General features: G+C 42.8%; 1 protein-coding gene across 4 annotated transcripts in view; it reads left to right on the top strand.

The window, feature by feature from the left end:
* vps13b (vacuolar protein sorting 13 homolog B) overlaps positions 1-17,024 on the top strand; it is a 394,723-nt gene that overhangs the window by 343,698 nt on the left and 34,001 nt on the right. For 3 of the 4 annotated variants that reach the window (XM_074654548.1, XM_074654549.1, XM_074654550.1), the window contains 2 exons: positions 11,158-11,313; positions 15,048-15,314. In XM_074654548.1, coding sequence (XP_074510649.1) covers positions 11,158-11,313; positions 15,048-15,314 — 423 coding nt within the window. Of the gene's footprint in view, positions 1-11,157; positions 11,314-11,470; positions 11,625-15,047; positions 15,315-17,024 lie in introns of those variants that run through there. The other variant, XM_074654551.1, reaches the window with a different exon arrangement.

The following is a 17,024-nucleotide window of genomic DNA, read 5'->3' as shown; positions in this document are numbered from 1 at the left end:
ATTGAAAAGATAGCAAAAATTGTCAGCGTTAACCTCACAGTGTAGTATCCACTTGTCTTTTTCTTTTCAGTGTGTATGTGGAAGTTTAAATGTCCCATAGAATGTTCCACAAGTTCAATTTTATTTGATGAACATGTGACCCTAGTACTGTATAAGTGTTCAAGTCTGCGAATCTGTGAACACACACTCTGTTTTAACAACTAATGTAGACCTTCAGTGCATTCGATAGTGATATCTCAATTCTGTCATTTGAATAGTACTCTAATGCAGTCATTCCCAAAGACTGGGTCGAGACCCACAGGTGGGTCGCAGGAGATTTTATTAGGGTCGCCAAATCAATCTACAGTACATCTTTGAGCCACATGAGGGAGCATGAATGTTCGTATTGTTCTGATAATTGTAGCCTACTTATAACGCTGAATCTAATAAGAAAGGCTAGTGTACTTTCTGTTTCTTTTACTGATGAGAGGAAAAATACAATAGCCTGTTAACTCCGCCTAAATGCATTTATTTGGTCTCGTTAATAAAGTATTTAACATGTGTATATGTTTTCAATAACACATGCATAAAACAAACTTGTGATTTATCAAACGTATATCTCTTCAAAATGGCTAGTTTACCTATTCAAGATGATATGAGGTGATGCGGAAATGGCAGAAAAAATGGTCAGGAACGTTCATTTACGCACAAATTCACTCTTCTCACGATTTATAGATAAGGCCTATTGTGAATTTGGTCGCAATGGTTTTTCATTTTTAAAAAGTTGGTCCCCAGAAAAAGTTTGGGAAGCACTGCTCTAATGCACAGAGACAAAGTTACCCTGACAGGGACAGACAGCAAAGGAATAAGTGTAGCTATTGTTTTCTTTTGTGATTACATGTAATGATGTTTAAATTAATGGAAGGGCCCCACCCACAGTAAGAGGTTGACAGAATGGACCAAAGAGTGAACGAGACCGGCACCTGACCAGCTTCCACCCACTAACCAGCTCTCCAGTGCTGGGTGCATCCCTTGTGACAGGTCAGCTGCCTCCAAAAGATGCAGCTCTAATCTGGATCTGGGCAGCCATGAGAGAAATCGAATCGTGGAACTACTCAAGCTGCAACACAGCCGACCAAAATATCTGACCCTGCCAGAAATCCAACTGATAATCTGAGAGTCCAATTGTTGAACGTGCCGGCAATTTCTCAGATGTTATGACCTCCCTCAAACTGTCCATCAAAGGACAACCGATCTGGCAGAAATCCATCGCCATTCTAAAATTAGTCGGGGGGGCGACCAATTCAGAGCTAAACCCGGTACAGAGTCTGCCTGGCTTAACCAGCTCGCTGTTTGATTCTCTCCTGAGTCAGAAGACAGGGAGGTGCAGGTGAAGAATCAGTGAGCGTTGTGGTCCCATTGGTGCTGCCCTGGGTTCAGCACCACGGACAGCACCCACTGCACCCACTGGGCTGTGTTGTGATTCTGGAACTACAGGTCACATGACACCCGAGGACCCAGAAAGGCTCTCGCCATATATTGTACATCCACCGTTTCAGAAGAAACTAAGAGGATAGGATTTGTTCTTACATTTCACACATTGAAAAAATACCAATTGAAGTATGAACATTTTAAATATTATGCGCAACCACCAGAGGTGTATCAAGATGGCATTTTTGTGCCATTCATGTGTGTTGGCTGTCAGCCAGGCAGAGCCAGTGAAAGACACTAATGAACATGCATTAGCAGCCCCCGAGTTGGAAGCGGGATAATCGTTTTTTAGTGTATGGCCATGTTGTGGTGATGTGTTTTATACATTTTCCCGGGCCTCAGTTTTATTACACAATCTACCACTCTGCGGTTAGGGGTAGCTGTGTAGGGTTAACCCATGCTGCATTTGGTCTTTAGCGGGAGAGCTTGTGGTTTCATTGTAGTGAACCAATCCTCTATGTAGGGAAGTGTTACATTGCACTATGCATTGCATTGTCAAACCAGTGGAGACATCAATTGCACTCATGTTGTCCGAGTTAGACTGCAGTCAGCCGACGGTTGCTGGTAGTTCAGAGGCACTCTGTTTGTGGTCAGGGTCTGGGTGACTGAGGTCTCCCCTTAACTAGTCAGCCTGTGATCAAGAAAATACCACCTTTTGCTCACTTCTATGTACACAGTTTTGGGAAGGTAACGACTTGTAAAGGTCCATGTTACTTCTGTACAGTACCGGTCCAACAGCGTGACTTTATGCAGGATATTTTCAAACTCTTTCTTAATGTGGATTGAGATGTAAAACGTTATGTCAGCTTTCGGTTTCTTCAAAGATGTAAAATCCATTAAATGTAATGTAATTCCCAGTTTGGATGTGGTGAAAAGAGGTGAAAAAAAACTTTGAAATAATAAAACAACAGTTGGCTAAATATGTGAAAAAACAAAGTTTTTTTACAAATATTCTTCATTGCTGAGATCCAGGTTGCTCTACAGTCAGCTACAGTTCACTCACAACTGAAAACAACAGCATGACTTTTATTAACTCTGAATGAATCACATTACATTTACATTATGGGGCAGGCTACTCCTCCCAAAACACGTGTAGGCCTATAACTCGTTTTCAATTTGGAGCCAATAAGCACATCTTTTCTTTCTTAAGATATATCCCCTTACACTGCCAATAGAAAGAAAAGAGGTAGAATCATGTTTTGAGTGGAGTATCCCTTTTAATTTAGTAATACCGTGATATAATACCCTCGCTGCAAAAAAAGAAAGAAATACCGTGATATACATTTTTGGTCATATCCCCCACCCCTACTCTGTCTATACTGTATATGTACTGTTTGTGCAGTATACTTTATTTGTGCAGCATGTTACAATAGTTTCCCTCTTTGGTATTTCTACAGAAGCCCGGGGCAAGCCTTTGTTTTTCTGCGTTCTTAGACTGAGACAAGGTCTCTGTCCTTCCAAGGGTCCCCGACTACTGACTCCTTCGTCCCCCCACCGTGCGGTTTCCAAACCTCTCTCCTCTCAGACAGTACTCCTTTTGTCAGCTCCCTTCATTTGGTGCAAACACTTGCCGCGTCTGCGTCTCCTGGAACCCTCGAGGCCCTGGATGTCTGAGATGCCTTGGTAGAAACCAGAGGGAGAACTATGGAGCAATGTTAGTCAAGCATAAACCTCTTAACGTCTCCTCTGTCAACCACGGACCCACACAATGCCTTCTCTCTGTACCTTCTTCCAGCTCTCAAACCGCTTCTTAGACTTGCAAATCTGGGCTTTGATGTTGCACTGCCCTGCTTCTTTTGTCAGAGAGAGGGAGCCAAGGAGGAGAGAAGCATTGCAGACAGCTGTTAAAGCCACCATAATTCCCTCATGTTACATGGGTTAGCCCTCACTGCCCTGGCAAGGATGCTGTTGTGTCTCTCTGTTCTCTCTTTAACTCATTTACAAATCTTTTTTTTTTCTACCCCGCTCACTGCAGTTCAACTTTGTCTACCTCTCTCTTCTTCTTTCCCATGCTCGTCCTTTCTGGAGGACAAAGTAATCCATATTCTTTTGTTTTGTTGTCTGGGTATAAACCTGTTTCTCATTTGTTAGGTGGCTAGCTAGCTCCTTAGTCCCAAACAAAACACCAGACAAAACAGACCTCTGTTCCACAAACCTCTTTTCTCATCTACGCCCATGACATTAAATAAGACAGGCACTACAAAGACTTGTCAGATTATTTTAAACCTTTGGTATACGAAATTGAAATCACATCGTTTTCAAATTTCAAAAAAAGATCCAGAAAGTTTAATTTAGCTTGTTTGGGTGGAATTGATTGGTAATCAACCATCTAAGACCCGCCGCAGCCTCTTTGGGCCCGTTATGGAAACTTGTGTGCAAAGCTACTGGTGTTGTTTACGCCTCTAGTCCATGTCTCAGAGTCTCAAATCTCCTATTATAGTCTGAGTGAGACAGAATGAAGGAATGGTAGTAATGGGTAGACGACCGACGACCACTGCGGCTTTGTCAGCCCGTCTTTGCAGCATCCAAGAACGCTGATTACATCTCCACCGCGGACAGACACTTAATTTGTGTTATGTGCGCCCAAGCACATTCCTGCTAGAGGACAATAGACGGATAGCGGTTACAGTGGCAGGAGTGACTCGTTGTGTCGGCAGGAGGACAGGGGTTGGAGGGCGTTTGGTGTTTGTGTGTGTGTGTGTGTGTGTGTGTGTGTGTGTGTGTGTGTGTGTGTGTGTGTGTGTGTGTGTGTGTGTGTGTGTGTGTGTGTGTGTGTGTGTGTGTGTGTCAGCGCATGTGTGAAAAAGATGTGTCTATCCAAGTGTATGTGTTTTTCTCTGTTCATCTATGCTTGACACCCACATTATCAAAGCAGACACTTGAGTGTTTGCCATCCCAATGAGGTCATGGCTCCGCATTAAACAGGAAGTTAATAGTCATTGCTTTGGTTATGACTGACTGATATCTTAACGTCTTTTACAGGAAACTTTGTTGCTAATGATTTTCTCTCTCGGGACGGGATTAAGCAATGGACCAGGCAGTAGACATGACATCGTACCCATGATGGAATTTCAGTTGGTTGATTGACTCACTGAATATAAATTACAGTTTAGGCGGGGGGGTGATTCTCAGAAGTTAACACCATTTCTGAATGTGTCAGTCCCATGTTTGGGTTATGCATTTAGTTTCCATAGCAAAAAGGGAAATCTGGATGGTGGGGCTTCAAAAAAGTTCATGTGGTACTGATCTTGTGATAAGACCGTACAACGTGATCCGTGTGGATTTTGACATCATCATCGTGACCCCCTGATATTTGGCTTAGTAGACAGGTGTTCCTTGTTACCTTTGGGTTAGTCACAATTTCTGCTTGATTTGGAAACACATGTCAAAGCCTCATTATGTTCGCAACAATACCTGCAGGCTTGAAGTTATTTAAGCAGATTGGATTGTGGCAAAGCCAGTAAAACCAGGGGTAATGTGCAAACTAGGGCTGTCAAAGTTAACACAATAATAACGCGTTAACGCAAATTAATTTTAACGCCAGTAACTTCTTTAACGCAGTAAAGCGTTAGATCTTTCGGAGGTTGTAGTGGGTTCAGTTTTAAACCTGAGGAACCAATTTTTTACCAACCATATCATACTGGTTTGTCAGGAAGGAGGCTAAATAATGCTCCAAACTTACACACAATTTTGGTGTGGAAAAACGGGCATGGCCATTTTCAAAGGGGTCCCTTGACCTCTGACCTCAAGCTATGTGAGTGAAAATGGGTTCTATGGGTACCCACGAGTCTCCCCTTTACAGACATGCCCACTTTATGATAATCACATGCAGTTTTGGGGCAAGTCATAGTCAAATCAGCACACTGACAGCTGTTGTTGCCTGTTGGGCTGCAGTTTGCCATGTTATGATTTGAGCATATTTTTTATGCTAAATGCAGTACCTGTGAGGGTTTCTGGATGATATTTGTCATTGTTTTGTGTTGTTAACTGATTTCCAATAATAATTATATACATACATTTGCATAAAGCAGCATATTTGCCCACTCCCATGTTGATAAGAGTATTAAATACTTGACAAATCTCCCCTTAAGGTACATTTTGAACAGATAAAAAATGTGCAATAAATTTGCGATTATGACCCCGATGTGGCCCCGCAGCCTGACTGTGACCATTAAACCAAAGAAGAACGGGGTTGATTCAGTTCAAGCAGGAATGGACAATCCCATGGTCAAATCAATCGGATGATTCATCTCCGTGGAACTGAGATGAATCATCTGTAGCTTAGTGATATTAGTGTATTTGGACAAACTTGCCACTATGAACCTTCATGATGATACGAGGCTGGGATCTACTATCAAGCCAAAGGCCATATCAGTAACTTGTAGTCAGTTCATTTATAAAGAAATGGGATGAATAATGATTGGTTGATTATATTAATGAGTGGAAAATATGTTTGACTAAAGCCTTCTATTGATATATCAATACCATTGGTCAAGTTACATCCAAAGAATTTGGATGAATGCTTGTATTTTGTTAATGTCAGAGAGCTTGTGGCCAGAGTTGTTATTGTAAAGGCAACAGTATGACACGACCCTGCTCAAATCCTGCTCACTATCAGCGAAACCGATAACAGACAATATTACAGTACAATGCAGTCACAGAATGAAAATGCTTTGTGTGATTCCATCCAATTACTCAGTTTAAAAATCCCCATGCAGATCACTCCGGTACCAAAGCTGGAGCCCAGTAATGTGCTGGAAGCTGCGTGTCCACTATCAGCCAGCCATAATCACAATCTCTCCCTGTGGATTTAAGGGAAATGAGGAGAGATTGAGATTTCACATTTCTTTCACACTCAATACCCAACTTGGGTAATATCCTAATATGACAGATGGGTTCTTAGTTGGTTTTGGACAAAAAATCTTCAACTCAGCGCCAGTGTCTGAGGGTGAGTGTAGGAGTTTATAAAAAGATTTATTAGTGAATGAGATAAAAACTTAATTAACATCTGAGATTACAAGCTGAAAGCTGGTTTTGCTCAAAATGCTGTTTTTCTCGAGATACTAGTAGAGTAAGAGAATATCATTTTATAATGTCAGTATAGATACTATGGATTATTACAATTCACTTCTTTATCAAAGTAGAGTTTGAGTTTCTGTTGGCATTTACACTTTCATACTCACCATGTACCAGTGGCGGACTAAATAAAATAGGGCACCAGCTGCAGGAGGTGATGCACTACTGTGCAGAAGGTTTTCTAACATTTAGGGCATCATGTTTTTTTTAATTTTAAGGTCACCCCAGCATTTTCCTCTCTGGAAGGGCAGCCTACAGGGCACTTTATCATGTTTTCTCCACTGGAATGGCACCCTAGAGGGCACTTTATCATGTTTTCTCTACAAGAAGGGCACCCTAGAGGGCACTTTATCATGTTTTCTCTACAAGAAGGGCACCCTAGAGGGCACTTTATCATGTTTTCTCTACAAGAAGGGCACCCTAGAGGGCACTTTATCATGTTTTCTCTTCCAGAAGGGCACCCTAGAGGGCACTTTATCATGTTTTCTCTACTAGAAGGGCACCATAGAGAGCACTTTAACATGTTTTCTCTGCTAGAAGGACACCCTTGAGGGAACTTTATCATGTTTTCTCCACTGGAAGGGCACCCTAGAGGGAACCTTATCATGTTTTCTCCACTGGAAGGGCACCCTAGAGGGCACTTTATGTTCAATCTACCATTGGGGCATCCAAGAGGGCGCTAGTGCTATGTACCACTTATTTCAGTCCAGTTTTGTTTGTCACCTTGGCATGCTGGCCTTGTCAAGCCATTATACAGTACAGGCAGCTTTGGGCTCCACTCTCATGTAAGTCCCTTGGTGGGTATTTCATCATTTTGGTTTTTGAGGTTAGAGATCTTCGAATTAGAGAGCAGATGTGATTATGGTTTCTTAGCATGCCTGGGGGCGCCACAAGCAAAATGAAAAAAAAAAGAGTGAAAAAATGAACTCTTACAGTATTTAAGTTTCAAAAGTCAGTGCAGTAACCAGTTTTAATTTTCATCACAAGTTTCCCCCTCTCCACTGTCATCTTGTCACCTACGGTATACTCAATATTAACAAAATGATAACTGAAAGGAAATCATTAGCTTCTACATCAGGGTTAAATGATAGGTTCACATATGTACATTTAATGGGTTATTGGTTGCTGAAATTGTTCCTCCCGTACATACTGGCTGCAAAGAAACCCTCTCCTAAAGCAACCAGTGTACAAATGCTCATTTGAGTACTGTTTTGAAGTAGGCTTAAAATAAATGTGAACCTATCTTTTAATTCAACTAATTTCAGCTTCAGATAAAGCCTCATCTTCCTACACAGCCATTTCTATTGGTGTTTTCCAGTCAGTTGAACATTGTTAGTGTAAGGCCAGGCTTAATCCATGTGCATGAAAACACCACATGTGGCTGACTGGGTTTTCTCAGTGTCACAACAGTTGGATAAGTCACAAAGAGGCAAAACAGCTTCTTATTTTTCATTCTTGTTATCCTACGTGTCCAGTTCATCTGTGTCACTGCTGTTTTGTGTTGTTTTTTTTCTTCCACTGCTTGAGTCAGAGCAGTGATGAATTAAAACAAGAGCAGCAGTCGCTTTTTGAAGTTTGAGGAGAGACATTATTATGACTTCTCCCTTAAAGGTCAAGTTGAGCCACAGTGACGGGGGGAGGAAGAGAGGGGTTAAAGGAGAGAGAAGTGTTGAAATAACAAATTGGTCCTCGCAGATGGCGCTGAGGCACGGCAGAGTGGGTTCACCACCACAACATTTTGACCATAATTAACACCAATGCAGTTCTACTGAAAATCTTAAAGACAGGGGCTGATGCTTAGAAGTTAAGGGAAGTGTTTTGAAGTCAAATTAAAAGGTTTCCCTCTCATCCAGTACCCGGTCACTTAAAGAGAGAGTAGGAGCAGAATGGCAGAAAACCCAGTTATTTTCAAAGTTTTCGTCAAACCACCACCATCTTAACTGGTCTTGATTATAATGTTAGGGCTGGTTTAGGGAATCATCTAGTGGTTCTCCACCCTTAGGCTTAACCTTAACCTCTGCCACCTGGCTGTTTACACCACTCTGCCACTTTCCCTGTGAGCAAGTCCACTGAGCTGGAGATCTGAGAAATTATGTCATTTCCACTCAGCCGACAGGGAGAAGGGGATGATCTTGAAGAAAGTGAATTCAGGCTTTGATTAAGAATGTTATTGTAAAGAAATCTGCCTTCAAACAGCGAGGAAAGACTGCAGCGGAGAGAAACATAGAAGGTCTCGACCAGGGTCCCCCCGCGCTCTTTGACCTCACGAGTAATTTGTTTTTCTTGAGTCAGATTGGCTAAACGTTCGGCACATCGAGGCGACGAGCCAAAGTGTAAATCTTCAAAAACGCTTTTCAGTGTTTCACTCTGGTCACAACCCCTCTGGGAGAGTACTGAACCCCCCCACACCCACCCCACCACACCCCCTTGTCTCTCTAGACTCTTTCTTTCTCCTTCTCACATTCTCTCTCCTCCCTGTCGAACTGTTGCAAGTTTGAAGTTGTGTTGGCAGCTGGGCTGACACAGAGAGTTCAGTTAGGTGGAAGGTCGGCCACGCTGCCTCAGGAGGGGAGAAGGCTTTAGATCTCCCTACGTATTTATGGTTCTGCTCCCGTATTGTGACCATAATCTCACATTGTTTTGACAAATGAGTTTCCTTGTCATGTATGACCTCACTGTTGCACAGATGTGCTGTATGCACGGATGGACATTTGACCAGCCCGCTTCCCTTTTGTTCTGTATGTAGGGCCAGTTTAAGGCATATAGGCCACATAGGCGGTCACTTGGGGCGCCACCTTCTGGGGACCGCTGGTCGCCCTCTAAAAAAAGAAATTAATATTTTTTTTATTTTTTTTAAATGCCGGTGGGTGCTCTTCCTCATTTTCTGCAATGAGGTAACAAATAAACAAATAATTAAATAAAGAAAGAAATACACCTTTCACCCCTGTAACTCTCTATCTCACACTTTTTCATCTGCGCGGCCGCACTTATTTGTTAATGAAAGTGCAAAATGTAGTGAAACTGACTAAACACTTTTAAGCCATCAATATCAGGGACCAATTTTTTATTTATTAGGGTTGTGACGAGGAAATTCTCCCACCAGTTAATAAACTTGTGACAACACCGGTGTTACCGATTACACCGGACATTTTACAAGAAAAGACAACGGTCGATATATGTAGAACGCTTCCTTTGATATTTACTCTTGGATGGCTGTGTGTCTGAGCTTTCGCCGCAGGTTTCCACCTGCCGCTGCTCCACCGCGCACACCGGCTGTGACCGCTCCGTCCTCCTCACGGCGATGACCTCATTAACGTTAGGGTTCACTTATAGCATTGGGTTTAAATCTGAAATATTGCCAAATAGGTGCTTTTGCATTTCGCTTTGACACCAAATCCTCCGTCATTATTTTGTCTGTCAACTCTCTCTCTCATCCCGTGTGTTAAATCTGACTCCTGCTACTCTGTGCTGAAACTACGTACGGAGCGGAAATACTTTCACTTTCAGCTTGTAGCGTTCGTCGTCCGACTATGTATTGATAACATGGCGCTGATACGCAAAAATAAACTAAATGGGTTTTGGTTCTGTAAAAAATGCAAAAAGACGGTGGGGAAAATGGGTACGTAATGTAATCGGGGTGTGCCCGACCACCGTGTAACACCGGTAACAGCGACCACCACAGCAAGTCTATTATTTATATTATAATAAATACAGTTATTTATGAAAAAAAAAATCTTCCTTTTTGTCTTAAAACCATTGTGATGTCCAATGCGTGTTGAGGTTTATGGGGCTAGGGTTAGGGTCCTGGGGGGTTGAACCCCAGCTCTAACCATAAGGGCTAGAGCCAGCCCTGACCTGACTGTATGTTGTGTGTGTGTGGATTAAGATGAAGGGCGCATGTAGCAAAGGCTTGCAGCAGTATGCACTTTGTGACACTTTATTTAAAACTAAGTTAGTGTTTTGTACTCTGTAATATTGTGTAATGAAGAAAGCATCTAAAACACCCGCCTGCAGACTGTCTGCAGATACAGATGTAGTGATCTTAGAAATAACGCCGGCCATGTTGTGGCCAACAATCCAAGGAAATGTGTGGGAAATGGTTGGAAAATTGTCACCATTGTGAAGTTGTTTGGATGTCAAACGATAGGACGGAGTCTGTTTATTGCTGTCGTCCTGTGTCTGTGTTTGTACACCCAGCCACACACATGGATGTGCTCCACGTCGAAGTGATGGATACAAAGCTGAAAAGGTTGAGAGCCAAGCTGTTTGCCTCTTATTTGGACGTGAGGAGAACAGAGCCTTCTACATCCAACCGCACGAGTACACACACACACACTTGCAGCCATAATGAGCTTCCACATCAGCTGTTTTCCACCAGCCAGTTTATTGTGTGCGGCCTTCAATTTCTACTTGCAACAGCAGCAGGTCTGTTCAGCACCAGTAAACAGGAACTTTGTTGTCTCCCTACCAAAATCTTCTAAACAAAGACTCTTGTTGTTTACTTGCCTTTTGCTCGAGGATAAATAAAGGGCAAGGAGACTAACCTCTGATGTCTGGTGTCTTCTGTCTCTGTTTGTATGTGTGTGTGTCCTGCTCTGTCCCATCCTGCAGCTGCTGCACATCTGCATCGAGGGATGGGGGAACTGGCGCTGGTCAGAGGCCTTCAGCGTGGACAACGTGGGGACTCTGCTGAGGACCATTCACTACAAAGGACGCACAGCTTCACTCATCATCAAGGTGGTGCAGCTCAACGGTGTCCAGAAGCAGGTACAGTCACTTTTTACTCAGGCCGTAACACACCGGGGGCGGTTTTTTCATGCATTTAATTTGCACGTCAGTATATTTTTTCAAGCTGTAGTTTTTGTTATGAATACTTGAACATGAATGTTAAGTTGCAAAAAAGCAATATTTATTTCCGCAACAGGTCGATTTTCTGCGCTTTCGCACAGTGAATTAAAGGCATCAAGAAATCACGATGTGTGGAACCGAGTTGCGCCTATATTTATAAAACAACATGGAGGCTCCGCAGACCAGATTCACTCCTTCCATTCTTATTTTTCACAATAAAAGCCCTGAAATATAATATTCGCAGGCGAGTATTTCGCATTGTCGTGTCGTTTATTCGTGACGCCCCCTAGTGTATAACAGCCTTTGCTGTCTGTTTTTGTTTGTTTTGTTTTTTTGTCATGTCTTCATAGTAATGAAAAGCATTCTAAACCTCTTAAATATAAACATTGAGAAAATATGCAAGAAAAGAACATTTTGTAAACTATTTCTTCATCCGGCCAACGTCATAACACAAACATTACATGTTTTTATTTATTTCAATGTGCTACATTACATACATGTCTATTTTGCTATAATACTTAAGATATGAGACGTGAATGTGAAAAGTATTGTATTTGTTATTCTAAGAACATGTTTAGCCAAAAAATTATTTTAACACAATCTCTACTTACTGGCTTTTTCCTGAGCTTTCAGCCTCATTTGTCTTCATCACTGGATGGAGTTTGCTCAGTTGTCAGACTTGTCATGTTTTGTTTTTTCCTGGAAATGATCAAATGTCATCTATATGCATCAAGGTTAACCAGAGTAATGACTGAACTTTGTAGTTAGTTTAAGCAATAAAAGGAAAACAATGGTGAGCGTTACCCAACCAGGATTTCATATACAGAAAATCCAAGGAAAAAAGACTCACAGCACTGGCAACTCTTTTTAATTGAGTAGATTTGTGGTGAGAATACACCACAGCAATAAACAAGGCCCAGTTTCCAACAAAACCAAGAATGTATGGACTGCATTCTGTTTTTGTCAGTTTTCATAATCTGTTTTATAGCACTAAAACAAAAGCTTATGAACACAATGTGCCCCATCTATCCACAAAGAAGATCACAGGGAATCATAAACCAGCCACGTTCCCCCTTTTTACACCGAGAACGCTGGTGAATCATGTTCGGATTTTTTCCACAAATACGAGTTGTCGTCGTCGTATTCCTGAAAGCGCAGAGATGCCGTCACATTATAGCGGTGACACTTTGTTATGTAAACAGTGTCAAGTGTCGCTCATGTCTCCCTCTCGTCCTCCAGACAAAACAGACTCGGCCTCTCGCATTCCTTCCTCCGTCTGTCCCACACTTTGTTTACATCTTGTTCCCATTGGATCCAATGATAGGGTATGAGTGTTGGTCACATCCAATTCACAACACAAATCCTCAGAGAGGGACTAGCGGCTGCCACTACAGAGGAAGTTGGCTCCCGCCTGCGTGAGCATACCTTGTCTAGTGTTTTTTTTAGGGCCAGGGGGGATTCATCCTCCAAGTGTCACACACTGCTGTACTGTCCCTCTCTGTCTAGCTATGGTCTGTTATTGTGACAGCCTCTTCATCATTTATATATAAAAATCCCCCTCGCAGCTAGCTGCTGACGTGAGCATGCGTCTGTGAACGGATATAAAGTGATGATTGATGGAGAGATTTCCCTCATTAGGGGCCGAGATCTTTCTCTCCAGGATCATTATCTGTGCCACAACCTGCAGAACACACACAGCCATATCACGTGCACGTGCAGACATAAACACACTCACAGAGAGTGGTGGAAGCAATCAATTCTGAGCACAATTAGATGTGTCAGTCCCAGATGAGAGCTCCCTGGTGGCTGTGGCTTGGCTCTATGCATGTGCATTTATGTCCATAAATACCTACATAACATATGCATATGACCACACAAGTACAGATCCTATGTACAGTACGTATATCGGTGGTACATGATGTAAGACTAAAGGAAGTATTGTCTGAACTTGGGTGTGTTATACTGTATATGGAGTGATAGACAGTGACCTTGGAAAATGATCAGGCAGTGAGGAAGAAATCAGAGCAATCCTTTGATAAAAACAGACAGCAGCAGTGCAGCAGCAGAGGCATCAGGCCCTGGGAATCACTTTTTGTAGCAGTGAAAGTTGAATTTGAAGTTTTACTGATCCTTAATGGTTGAGGGTGGGATGCATTGGACCTTTCATTGGGGAAGATTTGATGGGTGATGACTTTCGATTCTCATAGCTAAAAATATGTAATGCATCCCCATTTCTTAAAGGGACACTTTGACTGTTTTCAACCAGCTCTGTCACATTACAGTGTGGGTAGTATATGCAAATGAACAGTGTTTAACGGTATAGTTGATAACGTTCAGCCACCAGATGTCACATTCTCCCTCCACCGTTTCATTGCATTCACCTCAAAAGAAATGGATGCCAGTTCGTTGCACAACCTGCATATTTTATGGTTGAGTGGGATGACTCAGAGAGACAGTCATGTCAAGTGATGAATCTTTCGTGGTAGAGTAAAAGTCATTTTGCAACATGTAGCTATAGGCCTACATTGTTTGCATGGTAAATATTCACTTTTTCTGCAGCCTGATGGAGAGACCAGTGTGAAACTCAGCCATTTATCCATTTTTTCCACATTAACTGGCAACTTGATCACTGACGACCCTGAGATACCACACGATACCAACGTCATTATACTATTGACTCACAGGCCTTGTTAGAAGTTGGAACCAAACGTCAGATATCATTCACAGATATAAACAAAACATTTATTTTGGACCCGCCAAAAATTTAAAAATGATTAATTCAAAGTCATAATATTTTTTTGAGAAAAAGCCATACTTATTATTATTATTATTATTATTATTATTATTATTATTATTATTATTATTATTATTATTCGGCACCTTTCTGAAAGCACTGTGGATGTTTTTTTTGTTTTGTTTTTAAATGATTCGTCTGCATAAAAATGTTATCAATATAACCTTTAACTTCCCTCCATGTCGGAACACCCAGAGTTCCCCGCTCATTTGCCAGCAAAAGACTTTTGCCGGCTCTAGAGCTGTGTTCGAACTACGGATTGGACTTCTGCATTTTTTTTGTTTGAACAACAGCCCTAGAGCTGGCAAAAGTCCGCCAAAACGCATCACCCGGCAGGCTTTTGTTGGCAAATGAGCAGGGAGCCGCGGGTGCTGGCAACATGGAGGTTAAATATTGTTCATTTGCATATATTACCCACATTGTAATGATACAAAGCTGACTGAAAATCAGCAAAATTTCCCTTTTTAGCTAAAACCTCACTGAGGTTAACTAGTTAGTGCCATAATTGGAATTCTGTTAGCAATTCTCACACACACTATTCCTGGATACTACTTTTTTATGATTTTGCCGTTTAAAGTTCCCACTTTTTCACTAACATCCCTCATATACTGTAGCAGTGATATTGGGCTTGTGAAATATGATATATAACAGTCAAAAAGCCATTGCTCTGGAGCTGAAAGATTGTCAAACTCTCATTTGTGTGTTTTAAGCATAACCCATCTTTCTGTTAGGTCATGATCAATGAAGAGAGAACGTAAAATCTTCTTTTGAGGGCATTATAAGATCACAGGCAACAGAACATCTCTACATTCAGGGCTCTGTTAAACTGTAACATAACCTGTGACCTTCTTCTCTCTAGGTAATAATCTGTGGGCGGCAGGTGATGTGCAGCTACCTGACCCAGGACATTGAGCTGCGGGTGGTGCAGCACTACGTGGGGCCCGACAGTCAGACGGTGGTCAGGGAACACTGTGACTGCCTGGAGGCAGGGGCCAAGTTACCGTCGTATGTGCTGGAGGACGCCGAGATGACGGAGCTGTGTGTGAGGGCCAGAGGAGATGAAGACTGGTCCCAGGATGTTCAGCTGGAGAGGAGGGAGAAGGGCAACAGCAGCTCTGTTGTACAGGTACGGCAACACAAACTGACTTTGGCTGAGGCCGTGGGGTCTTCTGGTAGTGTGGTGGCGCAATTCGAGAGATGGACCGTCACGTCGCCTGCTCCTCATTTGCATACAGTTGAGGTCTAGGCTACTTTATGCAATTCCCGGGCGTCCGACGCGGTTCGTCGCCTCTGGAAACTCCTGAGAAATAAACGGAAAAAAATGGATGAATGGATGGATGGATAGTTATTTTAAAGACATGTTTGATATGGATACACAAACACAGATAGACACACACAATACATTGCACGCACCACTGCTTCCATCCGGCTGTCCAGCCACACACGTTTGGAGCTGGTGACTGGACCACCAACGGTGGCCGGATCCTTTCCTCCTGGGTGGCCACAGTGGCAGAGCTTCCACGCTGCTCCTCACATTTAGAGAACAGATTGAGATCTCCCGTCAGATAGACTTACAAAGGCCCTCCTACCCATAACCCAACCATGTTGAGAGGCAGAAAATACAGTTTATGCTTTCTCATAACAACACTAACCATGGACAGGAAACACTAGCTGATATGTGGGCACAGGGAGAGAAGGCTTTGAAGGCACTTTCACACCGCTGGATTAGCGCCAGACGATTGCTCCGTCCCCGCTCTTCTCGTCTGTGTTTTCCTTGTTGCCTGTCTTTGTCTGTCCCTCTCTCTTTGTTTATAATCCCAGTGCTGTTAACAGCTAGCTCGTTTCTCCAGCTCCAGCTCCTGTGTGTGGGTCTGAACATCTCTGAAGCCACTCCAACCTCCGCTGTTATCTCTTCTCCTCGGATCAGCCATTCATTACACATATGGAGGCTTGGCTCCGAAACAGAGAGCTGCCTGGACTAGTAGCTGGGCTCTTAGATCTCTCTATCTCTGTCTGTCTCCTGATATTTCACTCTCTCGTTTTCCTCCCTTTCTCTCACTCTCTCGCCCACTCACTGGCTCACTCATCTGTCTTGTAGTTGTTAACTCCTCTTCTTTATTTACTTCATCCTCTGGCATCCAGCTGGTCCACCTGTTCCACTCTCTCTCCCCTGACTATGTCTGTCTCTTTTCTCATCTGTCTCCTGATTAACCGTATCAGTAATCCATCTGAAGTAACTCCTCTTCCTCATATCTCACCTTCCTCCTCTTATTCTCAACATTTTTTGCCCTTGTGCTTTACGTTTGACAAAGTACAGGAGGTCATCTTGACCTCATCCCAGCAGTGGGTGTTTTTGGTGGATCAGGCTTATGGAGTATCTGTTTTCCAAACTTTCACTCCCTCATCCCAACAAGGCTGTTTTGCAATCTATTAAAAGTGAGCGTTCGCTCCGTCTGTGCTCAACTCTGCTGTCCCCACCAGCGCATGAAGTCCCCTGCCTGTCATAAACTAGACCACTCGTAATGTGCCTTGGCATCCCGAGGCTTTAATGAGGAGCGAGGAGTGAACGGGACAAACACCAGTGACACATTAAGAGCGTTCAGCCCGTCGGTGGGCACATTCTCAGCGTTTAAATCTCACTAAGATTTAACCGCCTGTAATGGCCCATTTATCTGGCACTAGGAGCTGTCAGTCGCCTCAGCCATGATATTGTGTCGCAGGGCTTTAGGGAGACTTAACTTTTAACTACTGGAAGAAGCCAAGACACAAAGTTTTTTAGGACAAAACATGATAATGCGTTACTGATGGAGGCAATAAACATTCTGTCAGTGATGAG

This window comes from Sebastes fasciatus, chromosome 12 (assembly GCF_043250625.1).
Source record: "Sebastes fasciatus isolate fSebFas1 chromosome 12, fSebFas1.pri, whole genome shotgun sequence".
NCBI classification, from domain to species: domain Eukaryota; kingdom Metazoa; phylum Chordata; class Actinopteri; order Perciformes; family Sebastidae; genus Sebastes; species Sebastes fasciatus.
Note: the sequence above shows the minus strand (reverse complement) of the source record. Positions and strands in the feature narration are given on the sequence as shown.